This window comes from Mirounga angustirostris, unplaced genomic scaffold, assembly GCF_029215605.1.
Source record: "Mirounga angustirostris isolate CCGP_5_RB_7025 unplaced genomic scaffold, mMirAng1.0.hap1 SCAF_11, whole genome shotgun sequence".
In the NCBI taxonomy this organism is placed as follows: domain Eukaryota; kingdom Metazoa; phylum Chordata; class Mammalia; order Carnivora; family Phocidae; genus Mirounga; species Mirounga angustirostris.
Window position 1 is genome coordinate 40,760,344 of NW_026991719.1, and position 26,208 is coordinate 40,786,551.

The window sequence follows — 26,208 nt, forward strand, 5'->3', positions numbered from 1 at the left end:
TAAGGTTTTGGAGAGTGGGATTTCCAAGTCTGACTCAACGATCAGTAGCATTCACTAGTCTTTGTAGAAGAAAGAGAGCATTAATTACATAGCCTCATAATAATCCTATTAATATATAACCCCATGAGAAGCTGCTTCATTATAATAGGGGCCTCAGAGTAATAGAATCTGTAAATAGAGGGCCAAAACATATAGTTTGTAAAATGCATAAACCCAAATGAAAGGGGATGACTAGAATATCAGGTTGACTTATAACCACATAACCTTCATTTACAAAGACATGAGAAGAAAGTTTAAGTAGGAGAGGACTTGGGTTTGTGGAAAGGGGAGAGGACTTTTCTGCCAGACAAAGTAGTAAGTTCAGCTCCTCAAGAGTAATGCCTGGTTTGGAAGCCAATTTTCCTTACTGGTCTTTATGTTCCCAGTTCTTTGCACCAAGGCTGGCATGAAATAAAATGCCTGGTATAAGTCTGAGTGAGGGAAGAGAGGAATAGAAGGAATAGCACCAGATAAGGGGACTGGTGGGACCTGCTGCTTACTATGAGAAATACCTCATTGTACATCTGTCTTTTTCTAGTACATGTTACCTTCTTAAAGGGCAAAGATCACGTCCTTGAATTCTGTGCCCCTAGCATTGGATTCTTAGGTCCCAGTCATGTCCCAGAAATGCTTGTCAGATCACTTCTAGAAACCCGAGCTCAGGCTGTCCACCCACAGAGACTGTCTGTGCTGTTAAGGAAGGCTCCCACAGTCTTGCTCCATACACTTCCTCAGCCTCTCTAGCTCCATCATCATCAACACCATCTCCTAGCTCCTAAAAATCAGAACAGCATCATGAATGAACACAAGAGTCAGACATTTTCATGCCCTTCTTGTCAGTATTTTTATATGCCATAGCAGTAACATTGGGGACTCTCTCTCTCTCTCTTCATATATGTATGAACAATCATCACAAATAGAGGAGTGAAAATGCATAAGAAAATGTGATAGTGGGCACATGAAGGCACAATACTGTGTGATTAGAAGAGAAAAGAAGGAAAGACAAGATGTGACTCTAAGCTTCCTAAAAGCAGAGCCCCTACTGTCAAGCAGGAGGTTTTCAGTACACACTTACTGATGTAAGGAAACTAGGACAAAGGAAGCAAAGAGGAAAGTGAGTGGATGTTAGGAAAGAAAATTGATGAAGAACCAAACGATATTATAGATAAGAAAAACAAAATGAGGCTAAGAAGGGAAGGGCATAAAAACAAAGAAGGTTAGGGAATAACAGTAAGTAGGAAGGGCTAATAAACCTTCTATTTTAACCACTTGCCTTTCCTATACAAAAAGTAAAAAGATTTTTTCCTTTTCTCAAGAACGTGATTGAATGAGTTTATTGTAAGTAAACATGCATTACAACTAACAGGTGACACTTGTAAATCAAACTAGGAAAATGGGAGGTAGGGGGATTTCACTAAGTTCCTCAGTCAAATCAGGTTCCAAGTTTGTCACATGACCAGGATGGACTTTTATAAATGTGCAACTTGCTTTTTTTTTTAAGAGTTTTAAAATTGACATCTAATTGATACAAATTTTTTTATCAAGAAGGAATTCATATACCCTAAAATTCACCCTTTTAAATTGCATGACGGTTTTTAGTATATTCACACTTATGCAGCTACCACCACTATGTAAATCCAGAACATTTTCATTACCCCAGAAAGAAACCCTACATCTGTTAGCAGTTACTCATTTTCCCCTTCCCCTGGCTCCTGGCAATCACTGTATTAGTCTGCTAAGGCTGTCATAACAAAATACCACAGACTGGGTGGCTTAAAAAACTGAAATTTATTTTCTCACAGTCTGAAGGCTAGAAGTCCGGGATCAAGTTGCCATCAGGATTGGGGTCCAGTGAAGCCTCTCTTCCTGGCTTGTAGACAGCTACCTTCTCACTGTGTTCTCACATGGCCTTTCCTCTGGGAACATAGGGAGATAGAGACAGACAGAGAGAGACAGAGAGATGGAGATCTGGTGCCTCTTCCTCTTCTTATAAGGACACCAACCCTACCAGATTAGGTCCCCACTCTATGACCTCACTTAACCTCTGTTATCTCCTTATAGGCCCCATCTTCAAATGTAGTCACACTGGGAGTTAGGGCTTCAGTATAAAAATTTGGGGAGAACACAATTCAGTCTATAACAACCACTAATCTACTTTCTTTCTCTGTGAATTTGCCTATTCTGGACATTTCATATAAGTGGATTCGTACAACGTGTGGCCTCTGAGTCTGACTTCTTTTATGCAGCATAATATTTTCAAGGTTTATCCATGTTGTAGTATGTATCAGTGTTTTGTTAACTTTTTATGGCCAAATAATATTCCGTTGTATGGATAAGACCACATTTTGTTAATCAGTTGATAGATGTTTGGGTTGTTTCCATGTTTTAGCTATTATGAATAATGCTGCTGTAAACATTCTTGTACAAGGTTTGTTTTTTTTTTTTTAAACAGTATTTATTTATTTGAGAGGGAGCAAGAGCACAAGCGGGGTTAGAGGCTCCCTCTCAAATAAATAAATAAATAAATACTCTTTAAAAACCATGAGAGACTATGGACTCTGAGAAACAAACAGGGTTTTAGAGGGGAGGTGGAAGGGGGGATTGGTTAGCCCAGTGATGGGTATTAAGGAGGGCACGTACTGCACGGAGCACTGGGTGTTATACGAAAACAATGGATCGTGGATCACCACATCAAAACTAATGATGTATTGTATGGTGACTAACATAACATAATAAAATTGAATAAATAAATAAATAATTTTTAAAAATTTTAGAAAAAGGAGAAACAGACTCCCTTCTGAGCAGGGAGCCTGATGCGGGGCTTGATCCCAAGACTCTGGGATCATGACCTGAGCCGAAGGCAGACGCTTAACCAACTGAGCCACCCAGGCGCCCCTCTTCTACAAGTTTTTGAGTAGACTTATGTTTTCATTTCTCTTGGATATACACCTAGGGGTAGATTTACTGAGTCATATGGTAGCTATATCTTTAACATTTTGAGGAACTGTCAAACTGTTTCTCAGAGTATCTGCATCATTTTACATTCCTACCAGCAATGTATGAGGGTTCCATTTTTCTCCCTGTCTTCACCAACACTTGTTACTCTCTGTCTTTTTTATTATAGCCATCCTAGTGGGTCTGAAGTATATCTCACTGTAAGTTTAATTTGCATTTGCCTAATGGCTAATGATGTTTGAGCATCTTTTCTTCATGTGCTTAGTAGCCATTTGTATATTCTTTTTGAAAGAGAGTTTTTCTACTCTACTACAAAGAGAAGAAGCCTTTATGTGACTTTTTTTCTCTTCCTATGAAACACTACCATTCAGACAGCCAAAGTGAATCATCGCAGTTAACTTATTTGTGTTCCATTACATTCATTTTGGAATAGATGCCCTCAGCTGCTGTAAATCTGACCTGTTGGTGAACAAGGCAACAAAGTCCCCTGACCAGCAGTTTTGGAATGTCCCATTTTTATATAGTACATCCATGTATACCCCCTATATATTTTTTTTTCTTTGGAGAAATTATTCAGATCTTTTCTCCATTTTAAAAATTGGGCTATTTGTTTTTTATTGTTGAGTTCTAAAAGTTCCTTGCATATTCTGGATACAAGTCTCTTATCAGATATATGATTTACAAATATTTTCTCTCCTTCTGTGAGTTGTCTTTTCACTTTCTTGGTGGTGTCCTTGGAAGCACAAAAGTTTTTAATTTTGATGAGGTCCAGTTTATCTATTTTTTTCCTTGGTTGCTTGTCCTTTTGGTGTCATATCTAAGGAATCATTACCTAAACCAAGATCTTGATGTTTTACACCTGTTTTCTCCCAAGAATTTTATAGTTTTAATTGTTACATTTGGGTCTTGGATCCATTTGAGTTAACTTTTGTATGTGGTGTGAGGTGTTAGGGTCAACTTCATTCTTTTGCATGTGGATATCCATGTGTCCCTGCTCATTTGTTGAGCAGCTTCCTTTTTGAAAGTGATAGACACTAAACCCCAACCCCACCCACCTCAGTTCCATGAGTCCCTTGTAAGCCAGGCGGCTGTGGAAGAAAACATAGTTCTTGAATCACCAAGAAATCCCAGTTTTATTTTTTTAAATCCTCTCTCTCACAGATCTACCAGGGTGACTTTTTAAGAATTTTTTCCTACTTTGAACTGAGATGTTGATTTCTCTACTTATACTTCACTCTGTCCAAATATGTTCTTTTTCCCCCCACACTGTATGACAGAACACTGTTTGTGTTCCTTGTTTATTGGTTAATTTTATAACTTTTTGTGTTAGTGTTTCTTTTTGTATGTCTTCATTGTTGTTATTTTCATAAATCATAAAACTCCTAGAAGTTAGGGAGGGGCTTTGTCACAGTTTGGTTATTTACACAACTGAAAGAATATTTAAACAGTTTTTGAAATTAAAAGATAGTAGCTTGATTCTCAAAAGCCACAAATAAAAGTGTTTTCTTCTGACATAACTGCCAAAGCTAAACAAATGTAAATGTTTTATAATGAGACATTACAATAATTGCTTTTATTTTTTTTAAAGATTTTATTTATTTATTTGACAGAGAGAGAGAGATAGCGAGAGCAGGAACACAAGCAGGGGGAGTGGGAGAGGGAGAAGCAGGCTTCCAGTGGAGCATGGAGCCCGATGGCGGCACTCGATCCCAGGACCCCGGGATCATGACCTGAGCCGAAGGCAGACGCTTCACCGACTGAGCCACCCAGGCACCCCACAATAATTGCTTTTAGATTTAAAACTAGTATCTTCAGGGATCATGTATTACTTTCATATAAAGAAGAAATGTTAATAATTATTCAATTGTAAAAATTCTCCCTGCCTTACAAATTTTAAAAATCATAAATCAGTGTAAATCAAGAGCATGATGACATTCCTTAGTTCTATGCTAAAGATTTTTAATAAAGACTCTTATAGCAGTTCACAATAGGATATAAACAAAATGTAATTTTGTAAACAAAATCCTCCAGTACATTATTTTGGATTGGCTCTTCCATATTAGTTTTGGTAAAATTAAAACCTAATTGGTTAGTTTCTTTCTTTTCTACTGGTAGAAATCTCACTTCTCTAGAGAAAATATTCTAAAATGTCAATCTGTTAGAGAAATTTAAGACCGAATCTAATGTAATACAGTACAGTAGTCTCCCACCGCCCATTCCACGGAATATATGTTCCAAGACCCCTAGTGGACACCCAGAACTGTGGATAGTGCCAACCTCTGTGTATACTGTTTTTTCTTATACATACACACCTGTGATAAAGCTTAATTTATAAACTAGGTACAATAAAAGATTAACAATTATAACTACGAATAAAATGTATCAATTTTAACAGTATTAGTCACGTGAATGTGCTCTCTCAAAATCTCTTACTGTGCTGTATTCACCCTTCTTGTGATGATGTAAGATGATAAAATGCGGACGTGATGAGACAAAGTGAGGTGAGTGGCATGGGCACCGTGACCTAGTATTAGGCTCCTGTTGACCAAGTGATACATCAGAAGGAGGATCATCTGCCTCCAGTCCATGGTTGACCATGGGTAACTGAAACCACAGAAAGGGAAACCACAGGTAAAGGGGGACTACTGTAGTTATTTAAGTTAAAACATACATGAAAATATTGGGAAATAACTATTTACAAATCCTTCTTTATATTAGACAAGGTGAACCATTTACTATAACAAACATCCCCCAAAGTCTCAGCATCTTAACCCCATGAAGGTTCTGTTCCTTGCACATAGCTCCATCCAGTGTGGGTTGTGATGTGAATCACCTCTGCCCCATGTAGTCCTTCAGGGACTCAGGCTCTTTTTATAAGTGGCTCCTCTATCGGCTAGGTTCATTTCCACTTCCTTCTCTCCCCGCAAAATTCTAAATCCAGTCTGCAAGAAAAGAAAAGACAGCATGGAGGGTTATAGAGGTAGATTGGGGGAGGGGGGGCGCTAGGATTTGAAGTGGTTTATCCACCCATATTCCATTAGCCAGAACTCACTTACTTGGCCCACCTAGCTGCAAAGTAAGGCTGGGGAATGCAGTCTTGTTGTGTGCCTAGATGGAAAGGAAACAGTTTGGTGAACACACAGCATTTCTCTGCTGCTCTTTGATAGTGGTGTTACAAAGGCAAAGCTACATGAGCACAGGAACCTTAGGAACCTTACTGGTATTATTCACCACTATAACTGTGTAGTTGATGCTATCCATGATCTGCACTGCCCAGATTCCCATATAGTCTTAGGACCTTTCCACATGATCTCTCAACAGGATAATCTGACTTCTTACATAGCAGCTCTGGGCTCCGAGAGTGAGTATTCCAAGAGGTAACAAGTGGAAGCTGCTAGTCTCAAGGCCGGGGTCAGAAGTTGGCACAGCATTATTTCCACCATATTTTAGTAGAGCAGTCACAGAGCTCCCAAACTGAAGGGGAGGGAAGTAGACAGAAGGATGATCAGAGGATTTGTGACCATCTTCAATCTATCACAATGGTCATATTTTTTAATGTTTGTATTTTAGTTACTTGCCTAAACTAATAAACTGAACACTTGCTTTTTATTTATTACCTAATCTACAAGATTGTCAAAATGCATACGAATTTTATTTCCTAATGGAATTACAGAAGTAATTTTGGATGTATATAAATTAAATGACTTGATCCCTGGGTGCTATAACAATTGAAAAGCGGGGGAAAGTGACACAACGGAGTAGGTGAAGCAGATTCTTTCAGAATCTTTGTTCCGGCTTTCAAACCAGCTTTTTCTCTCTGTTGCATTGTCCTTTCTGCAGTTGTCTTGTCTCTTCAGTGTAGTATAGTGGGGGGGGGGGGGGTGTGGTGTGTGTGTGTGTGTGTGTGTGTGTGGTGAATGAGGGGAGGGATACAATTACAGAGCCAGCTTGCCCTGTAAGTTACAGCTGTTTACCTAAGTCTGTTGACCACCACAAAGAATTTTGAAAGCAAGTTCAACAAATAAAGATGGGGTTAACTTCATTATGTTTTTAGGTAGACTATGGATAATTTTTTTACACTAGTCAATAATAAACAAGCTTCAGATCATTCTTTGTTGTTGTTGTTGTTTTAGGTTTTCATTTGTAGATTTAAATTAGTTTCTGTTGCAGTAAGGTTCCAATGGAAGGAAAACGGTGCTTCATGTTTGGTTGAAAGGAAGCGTTCATTATAATTTGTATGACAGGAAAGTGGTTGATGTATTTACTGTGTGTATGTGTATGTTTTTTAACATTATCGGTGAAGTACTGATTACTGTAAAAACAAATGAATCAGAATACAAAACATTAACTGCATAGTATATATGCTTATACACACATATATCTGTGTATATATAAATAAGTGGGAATGTCCTATAACTTGCTTTTTTCACTTAACAGTGTATCATCAATCACTAATGATACTGAAAGAGGGAACAATTAGATATTCAGACAGGCCCCTATTTCTCCTTGGAATGTAAACATTGAACTAACTGGACTACGGAGAGCAGCACTTCGTTCACTAAACTCCAGACTCAAATATATAACCACCAATTCAGCATCTCTATTTGGATGTCCAGTAGACATCTTAGACTTCAAATATCCCCAACTGAACTATTGATCTTCTGAAACTATAGTCCCATGTTTAACTGATGGCAGATACATTCTTCCTGCAGTAACTGTCTTTTCAGTCTTTAAGGCCAAATTTCTTAGAGTCATCTTTGATTCTTCATTGTCTCATACCCCATATTCAGTCATTTTTTTATTTAAATTCAACTAGCCAACATATAGTACATCATTAGTCTTAAAGGAGATCTTCTTGGCCCTACTTTCAAAAGGTATTCAGATTCCACATAGTAAGTCAAAGGAAGCATGGCCCTGATGATAAATGGGAGCCCAAGCCTGCCTCCCACCCCACTGCTCTACTTCATCCTTATGCCTCCCTCACCTCCCCGCTCTCCTTGGCCCACCCTCCCCACAGCTCCTTTCCTGTTCCGTTCCATGTGGCAGCAGCCTTCCATTCTTGCTTTCAGTTTGTACAGAGCACTTTCATACACACATCTTACTTAAAGTTTAAAACAGCCCTTCAGTGGTTTTCCCATTTACTACCGCCCCCAACTTCGCAGCTTCAAGCAACCATGTTATCATAGTCATGCATTCTGTGGGACAGAGTGGGGATGGCTTGTCTCTGCTCTGTGATATCTAGGGCCTCATCCAGAAAGACTTGAAATTTGGGGGTGACTCAGTGGCTGGGGCTAGAATCACCCGAAGGCTTATGCACTAATGTGTCTGTCACCTGGGCTCTGGGCTGGGCTGATGTAAACTGTACGTGGTTTCACCATGTGTTCTGATTTCCTCACAGCATAAAAGTCTCAGCATAGGTAGACTTTTAGCAGGCCTTGGGCACATGCACGTGCTCCAGCCAACAAGGTGAAAGCTGTATTCCCTTTTATGACCCAGCTTCGCACTTCTCGTAGCGTCACTTCTGCCGTAGTCTCTTGGTGGAAACAGTCACGAGCCTCCCCTGATTCAAGAGGAGAAATAGACTTCACCACCTGATGAGAGAGTAGCAGAGTCACATTGTAGAAGAGTATGTGAGATATTGAAAATAGCAATCGTCACCGAGGTTATAATTGTCCTTTGTTTCATAAATGAGGCACGGAGTTTTGTAAAGAAGCAGTCAGCCCGGGTGGCAAGATTAACAAGGGGAAACTTGAGAAACTACTCCTAGAGATACTATTACAAGGGCTTCCTATTTAGGTCACTTTTAAGATATTTATTTCAAGCCTTTAAAAAATCCATAATGATATGATATTTGTGCAATTTCTGTGCTGTTCACAAAGGATCCTAATCCAATCATGAGGAAATGAAGCAGTCTCTACCTGCCAGATATTGAGATCAACCAAAGACACACTGCGGACTCAGTGGGGCATAAGATCCAGGAGGAGGCCATAGGTCAGGTTAGAGTGGTTCCAGCTTCCTTTGATTGCCTCCTGGGTGTCACAGCAGTGTTCACATGGGCCACAAGTAGCTGGCCTCCCCTGGGGAGCAGGGGGATAGGCCTTTTTTTCTAGGGAGCTAAGCAGGCACAGTTGTGGGTTCTTTTACCAAAGGTAGGTCACTCAGAAAGTTACAGTGACATTCATTTACATTCAAGCATCCAAATTAAAAACTGCGTTTTACTTAACTTCATCCTATCAAAATTGCTCATACCTCTGGGCTTGTGAGCTTTTGCTGATTTGATCACTTGGTCTGGTGACCATTCAAAGAATGTCTGTGGGCGCCTGGGTGGCTCAGTTGGTTAAGCGACTGCCTTCGGCTCAGGTCATGATCCCGGAGTCCCTGGATCGAGTCCCGCATCAGGCTCCCTGCTCTGCAGGGAGTCTGCTTCTCCCTCTGACCCTCCCCCCTCTCATGTGCTCTCTCTCATTCTCTCTCTCTCAAATAAATAAATAAAATCTTTAAAAAAAAAAAAAAAAAAAGAATGTCTGTATACCTAGGCTATATTGGCCAGACAAGAAAATGACCCAGGGATGATCCTGGAATTTCCTCCAGTTGTAGCAGTGTTATAGGTGCTTGAAGATGTTAAAGCTGCATTTAAAAAAATCCCAAAGTAATATTTTTCACTAATTCTCATAGACCTTCCCCTCTATCATTATAAATATAAAACTTTCTCCTTGTGAGATTTGAATTAACTTCACCTTTTACCCATGCGTTTCCTTGCCTTTAGTATTACTGTTTCAGTCTATAATATTTTTACTGTCACAGATTCAGTCCTTAGATTCAATTCAAGATATATATGAAAAGATGAGTGACATACATCATTGTCATCATTATCATTATAAACTTTGTGTCACCGTATAATGTACACACAGAAAAGTAACCAGAGCTTACCTGTATGTCAGTGAATTTTCAAGAATTAAATACACTCATTTAACTGCCACCCAGATCGAGAAATAGAACGTTACCAACATCCCAGAAACGTTCCTGCTCATACCCAGTAACTGACTTTCCTCTCCATAGGTGACAGTTTTGCCAGCTTTTAACTTCATACTGAGATTAGATTGTTTTGTTCATCATTATGGTTGTGAGGTTTCCATGCTGTTGCATATAGTAGTTCATTAAGTTTCACTTCTGTGTCATAATCCGCTGTGTAAATATACCACATTTTATTTTTTTTATTTTATTATGTTATGTTAGTCATCATACAATACATCATTAGTTTTTGATGTAGTGATCCACATACCACATTTTATTTATCCATTCTGATCTTGATAGGTATTTGGATTATTTCCCGTTTTCAGCTAATATAGACATTTTTATTTTTTTAAAAGATTTTATTTATTTATTTATTTGTCAGAGAGAGAAAGAGAGTGAGAGACAGAGCACAAGCAAGGGGAGCGGCAGGCAGGGAACCCGATGCAGGACTCCATCCCAGGACCCTGAGATCATGACCAGAGCCGAAGAGAGACGCTTAACTGACCGAGCCACCCAGGTGTCCTGACATTTTTAATTTTTTTAGTATACATATGTATACTTTTTTGTTAAGTATATTCCCTGGATTGGGTTTACTAGATCCTAGGGTATGTGTATATTCAGCTATGATATCTGCTGCCAAGTAGTTTGCCAAAGTGGTTGTACCAATTCACACTCCCACCAGCAGTGTAGGAGAGGTCTATTTGCTCCACTTCCTTATAAACACTTAAGTTAATGTCAGTTTTTAGTCAGTCTTTCCAAGTTTAGCCATTCTGGTAGGTAATAGTAATTATGATTTTGATTTGCATTTCTGTGGTAACTAATGAGGCTGAAAACCTTTAAAAAGTTTTCTTGCCATCTGGATAGCCTTATTTGGGAAGTGTCTATTCAAGTGTCTTGCCCACTATTTAATTGGATTGTTTGTCTTTTTCTAATTGATTTGTAAGAGTTTATTATATACTGGTGATTAACAGCAGTTTTTAAAATCTCTTCCTTTATGGCTGATGGCTTTTATGTCTTATTTAAAATATATTTGCCTTCGGGGCGCCTGGGTGGCTCAGGTGGTTAAGCGTCTGCCTTCGGCTCAGGTCATGATCCCAGCGTCCCCTGGCTCAGCGGGGAGCCTGCTTCTCCCTCTCCCTCTACCTCTCTCCCTGCTCATGCTCTCTCTCTCTCTCTCTCTGTATCTCTGTGTCTCAAATGAATAAATAAAATCTTTAAATATATATATACATATATGTATATATATATGTTTGCCTTCAGGGCACGTGGCTGGCTCAGTCAGAGGAGCATGTGACTCTTGATCTCGGGGTCATGAGTTTGAGCCCCACATTGGGTGTAGAGATTACTTAAACTTTAAAATATGTATTTTATATATGTATGTATATACATATATATATATATATTTGCCTATCCTGAGGTTTCTTCCAGAAGCTTAAAAAACATATTAGTTTAATTCAAAAACATTTATAGTCTACCTTGTTCCACAGAGGATTTGAGACAATTGATATGAATAGTTAGCAAAATATTCTTCCTTTTAGAATAAGATGAATCTTGAAAAAAAATTATATGTTCTATAATTACCTCATAGGCCATGCACCAAATAAGCATAGCATATTTAATCTCATTGTCTCTAGAGAATTCATATGCATGTCTTGTTCTTTTCAGTTGGGTTCATTTCAGTTGGAAGCAGGCCTCTGTCAGCAGTTCCCAAATTTTTAGCTTCAATTAATATTTTAGTGTTCTGGTTTTTTCCTCAAATATTTGTTGCCTTTGGCTTTAAAAACTCCATATGATAGAAAAATTAAAATGTGCAAATGCATTTAGTTATTAACTTTGTTCAACATATATTATGTGAAATCATAACCTTTTGGAAGAATGCTTAGGAAGAAATATTTACTGTATATTTACAAGGTAGACTATACCTATAAATACTTATATGTATTCATATGAATATGTTTATGTTTATGAATCCTTCTACATATATAGTGACTCAAGTAAAGAAACTAGCTCCAGAAGCCTTCCAGAGAAACAATTTTCATTATTTTATGATACATATATCTATTTCTTTCTCTTTTTTTAGAGGGCCCGCTCTGTTCTTTTAAATTTGCCAGGGAATAAGAATCCATATTTCCTGTTGTTTGTATTTTCTGATGCTTTGTGGAGTATCTAAAACATTGACTATAAAATAAGTTATTGGTATGAGAAACTTCTATTTCTTCCCTTGCTTGGTTTCCTTGCTCCTAAGTGTCAGGAGGAGGGAGGGGAAATACGGGTTTCCTCAGGCTGCTGGAGAAGTTGATGGAAGAACAGGAATCTTTCATCCCATCACGTTACCCTGGCTCGAACTGGTCACTATCATGTATGGCTGGGAAATGCCTGGAGTTTTTATAAGTCCATGGCCTCTTGGCTTTACCTCATCTACATAAGTAGTGAAAATAATAAGAAATATAACAATAACATTGAACATTTGTTTTTTACTATACACTATGCTAAGCACTTTATATATTTTATTTTGTGTAATTGTCATAATAACCCTACAAGTTTGATATTATTTTATTATAATATATGATTATTGTCCTTACTTTTTAGCTAAGAAAACTGAACCTTGTAGAAATGAAGTAGTTCCCTAAGATCACTATGCGAGTAAGTGGCAGAAAAAAACAGGCTTGTGTGAGTCTATAGCCTGTACTCTTTACCACCATCCGTGGTAGAAAATCATAGGTTTAGCTGAAATATATCTTTGGTATGGAATCTGGCTGTGCCTTTGTGCTGGTATTATCTCTTCCTCGGTTTCCCCTTCTAACCAAATGTGGTGGCTATTGCCCCAAGAACACACAATGCAACATTTTATTAGAATGAATGGTAATAGGGACCCAGGAGCGATGAGGGTAAATGAAACATTACATTAGCAGTCGGACTGTTCACAGCAGATGACAAAACTGAATTTGTAGAACCATTTACTTTCTAGAAGGGGATCTGCCATACCTCTCAGTTGGCAGAGCGAGGACCTCCCCCCCACGGTGAAAAAGGAGAGCATTCAACTCCACTGTGTCCCACCCAGTCAGTGCCTAGAATCTGTTGTTTGTTGACTTATGAGTATCTTTCTTTCACTTTTCTAGGATTGTAGCCGAGAAGGTAAAGGAGGTTCTGTATATGCGGCCCCGGAAGTACATCCACTGCTCCAGCTCGGAAACCACAGAACCTGGCTACATCAACATCATGGAGTTGGCAGCATCTGTGTGTCGCTATGACCTAGACGACATGGACATCTTCTGGCTCCAGGAACTCAATGAAGATCTCGCAGAAATGGGTGAGTTGTTTTCCCACAAGTAAGTTGTTCCTTGTATTGCCTCGTGATTTTTTTTAAGTTGTCAGGACTATTTAACTTGCTTTCATCTTGTGGCTTCTTTTCTTTTCTGGCCTTTTCATTTAGTTTTCTCTTTGATCTTACCTTAATGAGGCATTTCTTGAAATGCATAAATATATTGAAATAGAGCAATAACATTTAAATCTGACCTTTTCTTTCCTTGTTCATGGTGAATAGCACAGATCAGGGATGGCATGTAGGTTTCATAAGATTGTTTTCCAGTTCCAATTGTGAGAGTGGTCATGGCTGATTGGACTTCTGGTTAAGGAGGATTCTGAACCTGGTTCCTGGCTCAGCCCTGAAAAGCACTCTGGTCAGTGGGCAGGGCCAGGGACAGCAGCATCTCTGCCATCTCTGCCGGCTGGAGGGAAGCTCTGACTTCAGCAGGGGGCAGCACCCCTGCACCTGACAGGTCGGTGTGACCAGCAATGCCTTCATGCGACGCTAGTAATTTTCCTGCCGGAAGAATGGCAGGCTTAGGGCAAAACATCCCCAATGCAGTTCTTAGCTACCTCACTACCTTTAGTGAGTTCTGAAGCTGTCATGCAATTCTTAAAAACTTAAATTAAGCAAAGGCAAGCAAACAAAAAAATCTTGGAAGTAAACATAATAATAGTTTAAAGTAAATGTATGTCCTACAGCACCATACCGGCAATGCTGGGAGATGCTAGGCTGAAAGGAAACTCACTTTATTCTTACACACAGCTCTTTGACCAGTCTTCAGTCTGAGCAGTGTTTAGGTCCAAATAGTCCTATGGAACTATGGGTGGTTTTTAAGTCTCCATATGAGATACAGAGAAGCATACAATTGATTTCATTTTTGTTTGAATCACATTTGTACATCGTTAGTACAAGGATCAATGATTTTACTTTTCTTCCTTCCCTCCCTTATTTTCCCTCTCTTCCTTTTGAGGTTGGTATTTGAATGCCTATGAATAAAAACATAAAACTGTATTAAATCCAGTTTGGTGTGATGGTGGTAGTTATTCTGTCAGTAACCAGTACTTCTTATTTTTTTTAAACTTTTTAAGTCTTCTTTTACTCTGCCTTCTAAGAGGAAAGAAGGGATATCAACTTAGGGTGCAAACCACAAAGGGAAGAGAATAAAAGACTGACAGAAGGGGAAATCAGAGTATAAGAGCATCATCAAGTGGATTGATGGCTCAGTGTGCAGTTGTATTTATGAACCATATGACATCCGTATGCATTATGATCATTACAGGGCTCCCTTCAACATGACACCACCTTATGATAAGGTCCCTTTGGTATTTTGCAGTTAATCCCCTTTGGATGATTTTTTGTAATCAACTTTTTATTGTGGAATAGTCATAGATTTACAGAAAAGTATACATTTAATACAGTTGCCATATGCCCCTAACAGTTTCGGTTTCCCCTAATGTTAATAACATCTCACTTGACCATGGTACATTTGTCAAAGCTAAGGAACCAGCACAGGTACATTACTATTAACTAACTTCTAGATTTTATTGGGATTTCAACAGTTTTTCCACTAATGACCTTTTTCTGTTCCAGGATCCCATCCAGGACACCACATTGCATTTAGGCTTGAAGAGTTTTAAAAGAGGATTGCTTTTTCTCAAGTTTTACTCTTTAGAGTAAATTATATTGTAGTAAGGCTTCTAAGAGCTTAAAATAAACTTTTAAAAACATTAAATTAAGCATATTTTTTGGTTCAGATTAAGGAATTTTAAAAATTGAGTGCTTACTACATACTGGTCACTATACCTAAGCAGTGTACAAACATTACCTCATCTCAGCCTCACAAGAAATCAGTGAGTTTGTATTATGATGCTTATTTTATAGATAACGAAACTAATCCCTAAAGAGGATAAATAACTTGTCAAGGTTTACATAACCAATATGGGGTCAAGTTGGAATTTGAATCTGAGTGCTCTTACAACCAGACACTGTCCTCTTCCACTCCAGAAAAAAAAAAAAAATGTGTAATTTGTCTTGGCTGGTAAAATGAAACATACTACCTGGGTAGTTTTTGCTTTCATAAGTATCTTCAACACTAAAAACGTAGTTTACATGGAATTCCAGAGTTTCATTGTGTATCTTATATAACACATGAAGTGGAATATTTGGGTGAATTTATTTTGGATCATTTTCAGAATTATTCCTGAGTTTACAAGCTGTTATATATATATATATGCTCTCACAAAATCATTAGTCCCCTAAAAAGAAATATGTTTAGTTGTTGCCTGTATCCACATGTAAATCTTTTAGTTGGGTTTATTAAGTTTGGAAGACTAAGAAAAATTAAAAGTATAGAAGGAAAGGGAATCAAGAGGCAAAAAAAAGGTAATTTCAGAATTTGCAGTTAGACTTTTGTGGATTCTAATAGATTTCTTTTATATACAGCTGCCATTGGAAGATATTATTGGATATTTTTGGAAGCCAGGTTTAAAAAACAAATTATTTCATATATATAATGACATACACAGTACTTAGAATTTTCTTTTATGACTTAATACCTTTTTGTATGAAAATTTCCTCATATACTCATTAGATATGCTCATTGGGACTGACATGCTAAGAATGAATTATTATTTATGTTCAAATAGTTATGTAATCCTAATTATCTTATTCTGTAAATTAAAGTGTTCAAAATTATAAAGCTCAGTGAAAGTTTACCCTCAGTGGGAATAAGAGAAAACAGAGATTTAGGAGGAGACTGGTTAGGATGTAGACAGAAAACTGTGAAAGGGTCAGTAATACATCTTACAAGGAATGTGGTAAAATGTATTTATCCTTTCATGTGTCACACACTAATATGTGATGATATGTAAAATTAGAATAGCTCTAGTAAAAGATTCTTTGAAATCCGGTTGTTTTAGATCAGGGAAGAGATGGTTTTATCTTTTAGAATCCCTCCATCCCTGCACCGGACTCACAGTAGGTGATTTGGGAATGACAGCTGACTGATGGGTTGATTGATTGTTTGTATTTCTGTGCAGGTTGTGGGCCAGTTGATGAGAATCTTATGGAAAAGACAGTAGAAGTCCTGGAACGCCATTGCCATGAAAATATGAACCATGCTATTGAGACAGAGGAAGGGCTAGGCATAGAGTATGATGAAGATGTGATCTGTGATGTGTGCCGGTCTCCAGACAGTGAAGAAGGGAATGATATGGTGTTCTGTGATAAGTGTAACATCTGTGTGCATCAGGTTAGTGAGAGTGGAGACCACCACCTCCCCACGGTCAGCCTTTCTGAAGCTCAGTGATGGTCTCCAGCACCCATATCTGGGTAACAATTTGCATTTAATAAGGATGAAAATAAAGATTTGGCCTGGCTATTCTTCAGTAATTCCTTTAGAAACAATATTTGTGATCCCCAAGGTGATTTAATTGCTAACTTTATCCCAGGAGCTAAACTCAGATTTTTATTGTATCCCTTCATACATATGCCAGTGAGTTTGCCTTGTTCAAGACTTTTATAGTCCTCTGGGGAGTCTCCTTGTTGCTTGCCTGGGAGTCTCTCCTTCACCTTTGAATCCCTGTTACATCATCAAGTTACACTCATGGTTAGTAACCTTGATAAGATTATAGTTCCTCCAGGTGGAAGTCCAGACTCTTTATCCTAGCACCCAGAGCCCTCTCCAGTCCTCCCGATATATAACTCCCAGGAAGCTGAGTCTGCTATGCTTTTAAAGATCATAGAATTTTAGGACTGTAAAAGACCATCCCACTCCTCAGTTTTACAAATAATATCAGGAAAGATGAAGTGACTTTACCCAAGCTCTTACAGCTAGTTATTTGTCATCCTTTCTACCACAATGCGTTTTTAATTGCTGCTGCTGCTGATGATGATGCTGATGATATCAGCATTCTTTTCAGCTCTTTCCTTTTCTTACCCTCATAAGCCGTATGCTCCAGTGAAATAAGTTTACTTAAGGGGACAGTGATGACTGTTCCTGACACTGTCCTGTCTCCATGTTTTGGCCAGACTCCAATTTAAAATGCTTTCTCCCACCTCCATCTATAAAAAAATCTGTAGAACTTTCAAGATTTGATTTAAATCTTTTCTTGAACTCCCCTACCCTAAGTAAGTTTTCACTCTTCTGAACCTGTTGTGTGTTTCATTTCTCTCATTAATTTATCTAGCAGATAGGTATGGAACACCATGCCTTGTGCCAGGACTGTGCCACATGCTGAAGACACAGTCAATGACGAAGAGGCAGACATGGTCTTGGCCCCGGGGTCACCAGAGGCCGGTATAGGGGCTACAAGGGTACCGCCCCTTTAGCACAGTGTGCCAGCTGGTTTTGTGGATGGAAGTCCATGCTGCTGAGAGAGTACGTGGGAGGGTTGGGGGTCAGGGACAGCTTCGGAGAAGTGGCATCCAAGCTGACTCTAACTGCCACAAAGAACAGCAGGCAGAGAGGAGAACCCATTCAGGCAGGGTAGTGAGAATGGGCTAAGCATACGGGAGGCAACTCTGGAGCCATTCAGAGCTGTAGGAGGTGGTGGGGTGGAATGGAAGAGGATGGAGAGCGAGGGTAGACAGGGATACCGGAACCACAGGTGACCGGCCTTCGCTGACAGACTAAGGAACTTTGGCTTTGTCCTGTCAACCCTGAAGGCTAGGAGTTGTATTTTAGAAAGGTCATTCTGGCTACAAAATGACTAAAACGATTAGACACAGTGGAGCGCCTGGCTGGCTCAGTCAGTAGAGCATGTGACTCTTGATCTTGGGGTCATGAATTTGAGCTCCATGTTGGGCATAGAGATTACTTAAAATAATTTTTTAATAAATAAATAAAGCAAAATGATGAGGTAACGCAGGAGATCGAGAAAAAACAGGGCTTACGACTTCACTTTAATTGCCTGGGCCACCTAACCTAACCCTCTGTATTAAAAGGTACTCAAAATTTTTCTGTGACCAGTTAGATCTTCTTCATTTTACTTGTTTCCTTTGAAAGAGTGAACTTCAAAAATTTATCTTCATTCTACCAGTTACTGGCATTTATGTCACACCTTTAGCAAGAGAGGAAATATCATTTAGGTATAAACTTAAATATTTGATAACATATAGGTCCACAGTCTTTCTTCTACCATTCCAGAAATTTCAAAAGCTCTGAAAACTGCAAGGTTTTGCTTAAGTTTGGCACCAAAACTGATTAGGGGCAATACTAGAACTCACCCAATATGGGGCTATTTATAGTCTTTATCCCATTTTGTATAAATGCTCATATAGTTTGCTAGAATAGTATTAATGTATTTGATAAGAGGGTACTGCCCCTGGTCCCACTGGGGTTTAGGTAGTATACCATGTATGTACTTACTACTTTCCTAAGATCTGAGCAATTCTGAATTTCCTTATGTTTCTCACCCTAGGGTTTTCAGATAAATGATTGTAGGCTTGAAGGGGAAATAGTACAAAGGTTATCTGTATATATTTTCAGTATCTGTCCTTCACAGTTGGGACCAAATATTAAGGAATTATTTTCAGATTCCTCGACTAAAAAAATGAAATGTAGCTTAATAATTCTCCTCAAAGATGATTTTGTTTTGAAAACATATCCAGTAATGACTATAAATGATGCGCTTTCCTCACGTAGAAAGGGATGACAGTAACACCTGACCAGGCCTTGCAGAATATAAGCTGGTATGTATTAAAGCTGGATGTTGGTACCACATAAAGTTTCATATAAAAGAGATTTCTTCCAAAGTGAGTATAGCCACTTGACTTCTAAAGAGATACTTAGGTTAGAGCTCCCTCTGTTGACTGAAGAGGACTTAAAATGATTTGGAGGATTTGGTTTACTCCTTAACAGAATCAGGGACATGCTGACATCTGTATTTATTAAACATAATTTTTCTTCCTTACTGCCACCACATTATGTCAAATGTTTGTTCCTCTGTGACTATAACACACTTGTGTCAGTATTTTAGAAGAGAGGTTTACATCAATAGACTTGAGATTTTAACATTAAAAATGTGAAAATTGGGAGCATTCCAAGTCCCTTTGTATATTCCATTTTTGGTTCTTAGCCCAGGTATTGAACACTCAAACTGAGGCCTAAATTAATTTGTCTGAAGGTACATGCTCATAGTTTTTTATATCTGTCATATATATGTTTGGCACTGAGTTTATTAACCCCCTGAAAGTATATGTAGAACATATGTCTGTGCATGTATAGAATTTTCTCAGGAGAGGCCATAGCCTTCATCATGTGGTCTAGAAAAAACTGAGAACCGCTGCTATGCAATACAAGCTCACCATGAATAAGTCTACACAAGGGCTCTGTAAATGATATTCTGCCCAATGGAAGGGCCAGGAGATAAAGGGTATTCCCAGAACCACTGGTTTTTCTTCTGCTGGTCCGAAACAGGTTCTATTTTAGGAGGAAGCTTGCTTTCATTTCCTAGCAAACTTTCTGGACCTCAGAGAAAGAAAACCTTTTGAAGGTCAGGAACCTTATAAAATGATGCCCTACTGTTGTAAGAGCAGCCTGGTTGGAGTTCAGCTTCAGTTCTTGACCTAAATTAATCTGTTCTACCAAACCACCTATTTGATCTCAGCATAGAAAGCATTCCAGATAACTGATGATAAAAGACCTACCCCAGTGACCTTACAGTCTCACTGAGGAGATGAAACATAACAGCTAAAGTAGAGAAGGATACATGTTGCCAACCACATACCTGCTGAGGGAAGCTATATGTTGAGTAGCGGGCAGGGGTCAAGAAGTGGAGCAGACACAGGGGCTCTATGAACTGAGAAGTGAGGTGAGGAACATCAGGCTTTAGATCAGAAGCCAGCAGACTTTTTCTTTGAAGGGCCAGGTAGTAAATCTTTTAGACTTTGAGGGCCACATACGGTCTCTGTTACGTATTCTTTTTTTTTAAACATCACTCTAAAAGTATGAAAACCATTCTTAGCTTGTTAGCCTTACCAAACAGGCCTCAAGTAGTAGTTTGCCAACCTGTGGTTTAGACGATGGTGGGGTGAGAGCAGAAGGAATTTCTAGAGGGTTTGTTGCTGTGCAATGGAATGAAATCTTTGTTTTAGTAAGAAGAACATGGCAGCCAAACAGAAGGAGGATTGAAGGTGTGAAGGGGGTGGAAGAGAATTTAAGAATAAATCAATCCAGGCATAACATGATAAGGACTTGGATGGATGGAGCAGTTGTGGTGGGGATGGAGAGGAAGGTCAGAGCCTAAGGGCCACCTCTATAGGGAGGACTAGCGTGCCCCAGGGGCGGTAGACAAAGGGAAATAGATAATATGAGTACAGGAATTTTAGATCTGGAAGCTGGGAAGCATGGTGGTGATATGGATAGTTTAGGGAAAAGGGGCCAGTTCGGGGGTAACATGATAGTAACCGTTGGAACCTGAGTCCAAGCTATGGGTGAACCTCCTGGGGTAGGCACAGATTTTGAAGCTGCCTTGGTGAATCGGTCAGTGGTGGAAAGTATACCAGGCCACATTTAGTCCTTCATGGTGAGAGTAGAGCAGTAAGGAGGGGAAAGATGGGTGAGATTGGAGGTAGTGCAAAGGAAATCTAGAATGTTTTCCAAACTTATCTCCCCTCCCCCAGTGATTCCTTTATTTGTCCAACTTCATTCCATAAAGGATCTGAAGCAGCTTTCAGAATTCATTAGGGAGTATTGTGATTAGTCTAATATTCTATTCAATTCAGGATTCATTCACAAGTCCCTTTTTCTTCAACCCAAGCAAGTAATTGCTGTGATTTGCTGAGTGCTTTTTATGCACCAGGCTCTGTTAGGCTCTTTGAACATTAGCTCATTTGCTGTTCAGAAGTTTCATTCTGTTTCCTTTTTAACACTTTTTTCTTGATTACAACAGTGCATGACATGTAGAAGTTATTCAATAAATACATGACTGATAAGTATAATACATAATCATTGAAGAAACTTTAGAAAACAGAGGCAAAAAAGGAAAAAAGTATGTAATCCCCAAACTCAGATAACAGTTGGGCTAGCCTTTGTATATATTTCCTTCTAGTCTTATTCTTTTGTCCTTAAAGTCAGTTCTCATAGACAGACATGCTGATCTTAGAACAGATGCTGGAAGTTGCCCTTTTTTTGAGTGTTTTAAAATTACTAAATCCCAGATACGAGCTTGTTGGGCCTTATTTGCCTCCTTCTCCTGAAAGCGGAGGGTACTCTGTGACTGTGTACCAGAGCAGACATCATTCCTGGTGAGAAGATGCTAACCATTCTCCCCTCTCCTCCTCGTGCCTCCAGGCCTGCTACGGCATCCTCAAGGTCCCAGAAGGCAGCTGGCTGTGTCGTTCCTGCGTCCTGGGCATTCATCCGCAATGTCTGCTATGTCCAAAGAAAGGGGGGGCCATGAAAACTACCCGGACAGGGACTAAATGGGCTCATGTCAGTTGTGCCCTGTGGATTCCAGAGGTAAGAACTCATCCAGGCCTGTGAGCCTGTTTGCTCCAGGAGGCCCCTGTTTCCCACAGCATTCAGACTGGCTTGGGCTTCGTGGAGATGCTTCATGCCTGCCCATGTTTCTGAGGTGATAGGGCTTCTACTTGAGCTCCCTCACATCCTTCTCGGATGCAAGTGAGCATGTAAGCCTGTGCTGATTCACTTACAGGTGGTGATAGCAGTGCTACTGGGTAAGTTTGTATGAGGAGAGAGGCACAGAAGACGAAGATGTGAGCAGATTTTTTTAAGGTGAAACTTACTTAAAATACCAAATACGAGGTGCCCAGTTTCATGAATTTTTACACCTATCTATAACCACAACCCAGACCAAGACCTGGAACACCCCAGAAATAGACATAGAGCACCCCAGAAGGATCCCTCATACCCACTTTCCAGTCCCTATCTGGATCCCTATTTACCATTGCGATTGCTATCCCTATAGATTAGCTTAGTCTGTTTTTGAATTTCATATAAATGAAATCATACAGTATGCACTCTTTTCTGTCTGCCTAGCACTCCTTGTTGTAGTGTGTATCAACACGCATTCATTTCTATTATTGAGTAGTATGCTATTGCATGGATATACCATGATTTATTTATCCATTCTTTGATGGGCATTTCAGTTGCTTCCAGTGTTAGGCTATTCCAAATAAAGTGAGCAATAGTTCTTTCGCCCACTATAATGGTTGCCCTTTGATTTTTGAAGCTCTTTTCAGAGCTTGGACTCAGCGTTTGTCTAAGAGCTGCTTCATTCAAAACTCCATCCCTCATTATTTAATCTGGTCCTTCAGTTGCTGATATTTTATAAGGGGCTGTGTGCGCACTAAGTTGATTAAAGAGAGTGTCCAAACATTACTTGTCCTTCTTATGGCTGCCTTTTTTTTTTTTTTAACCTATTTGAACATCCCACTCACATCCTCTTTCCCCAACCCCTATCCAAGCCAGCAAATTTGTTAGGCAGTTTAACTGTAGGGCAAGAGAGACTTTAGAATTCAGTAGCTGATGACACTGTATCGGTAATTCATTCCCCTTTTAAAACTTCCCTGGCTTTATTCTTGTTAATGGCAGTTCCAGGGGAGTTAACTATTTAACAGTCGAGCTCAAGCTCACAGAGTCAAACTGTCCATGATAAATACTATGGTATTCTTATGGATAGAGAAGTGTTTTTTACAATATTTGAGTAATGGTTTCTTTTTCATACTAAGAATATCCAGCTTATAGACTGACATGAACTCTCGGGTTTCTGGCCTGAGAGTGACTGGTTTCCTGCAGCAAACGCTCAGCTAATAGAGCAGGCTTTCTTAGCATGAATTTAGAATATGGCTCCAGAAGAGTCCTTTAGAAATAAAAGAAGCTTTCTTTTTTTTTTAATTTTTATTTATTCACTTGAGACACAGAGATACAGATAGAGAGAGCACGAGCAGGGGGAGAGGCAGAGGGAAAGGGAAAGCAGGCTCCCTGATAAGCCAGGAGCCCAACGTGGGACTCAATCCCAAGACCTTGGGATCATGACCTGAGCTGAAGGCAGACGCTTAACCATCTGAGCCACCCAGGCGCCCCTAAAAGAAGCTTTTTTATCTGTTGACTTTGTCTTAGGGTTTTTAGTACCTTTTGAGTTGCTCAGGATCGCTCTGATCTTTCTACTGTTGGTTTCTTGATGTGGGTAGAACTTGTACTAGTTTAACTAGCTTTATTCAATAGTCCTTCACTCTTTTTTAAAGTTGTGGCTCTCTTAGAAACTCATGTACACATTTGTAAGAGAGCGGGAGAACACTTTTTACCAGAAGTTCCCTAACCCCTTATTTTCATATGGAAAAAAATGTTTTCCATCTCTTTTTAAAGCCTGCCTTCCTTTCAGTACTCTCCCAAAGACTGATTTCACTTTGAAGCTACTTTGGCTGAAAGAGTAGAGCAAACTGTTAATAGTTACACGATTTAAAAAACTGGGGTTTGAAAATGTTATCATCCTCATCCTTCCTCCTTATGTGCTGCAACCTCTTCATTACCCAGATTGCTGCTACTTTCCAGCAGTATCATGTTTCTTGGTAAACTGAACTGAAAGACTTGTCACTGCCTGTTTTTTTATCCTTAGTCAATTAAATGACAAGGCATATGGCACCATCTCTAACATAATAGATGCTAGATTTTGTGAATTTTAATTCCTTTCCTTAGTGGCTTTCTTTGGTTCCGAAGTAAAGTATAGATATCTTGGATTCATTAAGGTAACCATGCTCCATCTCCACTCCTGCCCTCTCATTCTGTATATGAATCATTTACATTACTGGGAATGATCGAAGGTCTGAGCAGTGGCAAGGGACAGGTTTCATTTATTCTTGGTTCCATAGTAACCTTAAGAGATGTGGCTCACCTCATTGTTTTGATGTTCTGAGCTTCATGCGATATCATTTGTGGTTTGTGAAAGGTACTTCTGGAATGCCTTGTTGCCTCTGCCTTATGGTGGTGTTTTATTTGTAGGTCAGCATTGCTTGTCCGGAGAGGATGGAACCAATCACAAAGGTCTCCCACATCCCACCCAGTCGATGGGCCTTAGTCTGCAACCTGTGCAAGTTGAAGACAGGAGCTTGTATTCAGGTAAGTCACCAAGGCCACCACTGAATTGGCCAGACTCAACTTGCCAGTGACAGCCGCCTCGTAACCGAAAGTTTACTTGGGAGGCCTCCCACTCACTCCTAGGGCTCTGCCATTGTACAGACCATTCCAGAAGCCATTTTTTTAGACATTGCCTCTGGACGCTTCAGCCTACTCTTTTCATCCATAGTGGTAGTTAATTTCCATCCTTTGCTGTCAGATCTCTGATGAATTAGGTGAGTTCTGAAGCTAGATGATACCATCCTGGGTGGAAACAAGCCATAACTCTTAAAACAACCAGGCCCGTGTTCCTGTGCAGCTCACCCACCAACTATGGATGGACTCAGGTTCCACGATGATTTAACCAGTGACTCTGTTGCTGGACTAAGGACAACTCATTTTGGTAGGGAAAGATGCATCTAAATGTAGAAATCCTGGCAGATAGGTTTGAGAGTCATTCTCACAGACAGATTTGTTGTATATGGTAGTACAAGTAGAGTTTTCAGAGACGTCTGGGGTACAGGAATACAGCTGCATGAAGTGGAAGCAGCTGCTGGTGCCCCCAGCAGTGACAGTGGAGGGTGGGGTGGATGAGATTGCCAGAGGCCAGTTACCTCCAGCAAAGGCAGAAGGGTTGACCCTTCTACACTCCAGGCCTCCCGCATAGGAGCTACAGGTTGGTTAGAGTTAGAATTGCCTGCTAAGGTTCTTCACAGAAAAGGAGCCATATGATGTCATCACTTAGGGACAGTGGCTCTGGGTGTTTCCTGAGGTTTCTTGCGGTCTGGCTCATCTTGTAGATTTCTTGCTGCAGACCTGGGATCAGCCACTCCTCCAAGTAAACCTGGTTCTTTTACTGAGAAATTGTATTTAAAGAACACAATCTGGACCCCAAAGACCCTTTTAATTTCTTAAATTCATTTTTTACATGTGACAGAATTGGATACTTTGTCCTGCCTTTTTTCTAACTTTTTTTTCTGCTGATATTATTTAAGGACAGCCGTTACAAAGGAAAACAATTTAAGGGAACACTAATCCCACAGGATCTACTAACTTTAATGCATTGCCTGTTTAGGTTTTCCTAAGTTCTGTCCTGGTTGCCCCTCATATGTGAGCCCCTTGGAGACCAAGGTTGTGCATCATTCTTCCTTGGATTTCCCCTAGCAGAAAGGGGAGTGCCTGCCCATTGTCAGTGCTCAGTTAGTGTTTATTGAATAAATATATCCATATTTAATTGTATCATAGATTTGTTTATAATATTCATTCTCCCCACTAAAAAAAATGAAATATTTTCCATGTTTTTATAATTATTAGCCATTTAAAAAAATTTTAAGTAGGAGGATGCAATGTGAGTGCCAGGCTGTAGGAGAGACCCTCCCCCTTGAGTGAGAGGGAATGAACATCAGGTGACCTTCTGAAGTGTGTAATTCTTTTCTCACCTACATTCTACTTATACTAATAGAGTGGTGTTTGTTTTCCATGGTTGATACCTAGTTTTCCTGTGGGAAAACAGACCAAAACCTTTTTCTTCCTTTTAAACCACCACTAAAGAAAGTTAATTCCGAACTCATTAGTAATTTAGCGTCTTGTTCCCTGTATGTGAATCACAAACATAGTAAACAAATACAGTAATTCAGTAGGGGTCAAGTTTTATTAACATCATTCTTCTTGGGGGGTTTATTTTAAGTCTTTGTGATTAGTAACATACTTAGGGTATTTTGTTTTATTAACTCTTTATGCATCTCTTAACTATCTGTGAATTGTGTTTGTTCTTCCTGCTTCCCAGCAGTGGGAATACATATATCTATCCTCT

The 26,208-nt window shown here is 39.4% G+C and overlaps 1 protein-coding gene across 15 annotated transcripts in view; it reads left to right on the forward strand.

The window, feature by feature from the left end:
- Window positions 1–26,208, forward strand: part of JADE3 (jade family PHD finger 3) — a 133,514-nt gene that overhangs the window by 94,386 nt on the left and 12,920 nt on the right. For all 15 annotated transcript variants that reach the window (XM_064573980.1, XM_064573971.1, XM_064573975.1 and 12 more), the window contains 4 exons: window positions 13,128–13,318; window positions 16,357–16,568; window positions 21,612–21,779; window positions 24,282–24,398. In XM_064573980.1, coding sequence (XP_064430050.1) covers window positions 13,128–13,318; window positions 16,357–16,568; window positions 21,612–21,779; window positions 24,282–24,398 — 688 coding nt within the window. The remainder of the gene's footprint in view (window positions 1–13,127; window positions 13,319–16,356; window positions 16,569–21,611; window positions 21,780–24,281; window positions 24,399–26,208) is intronic.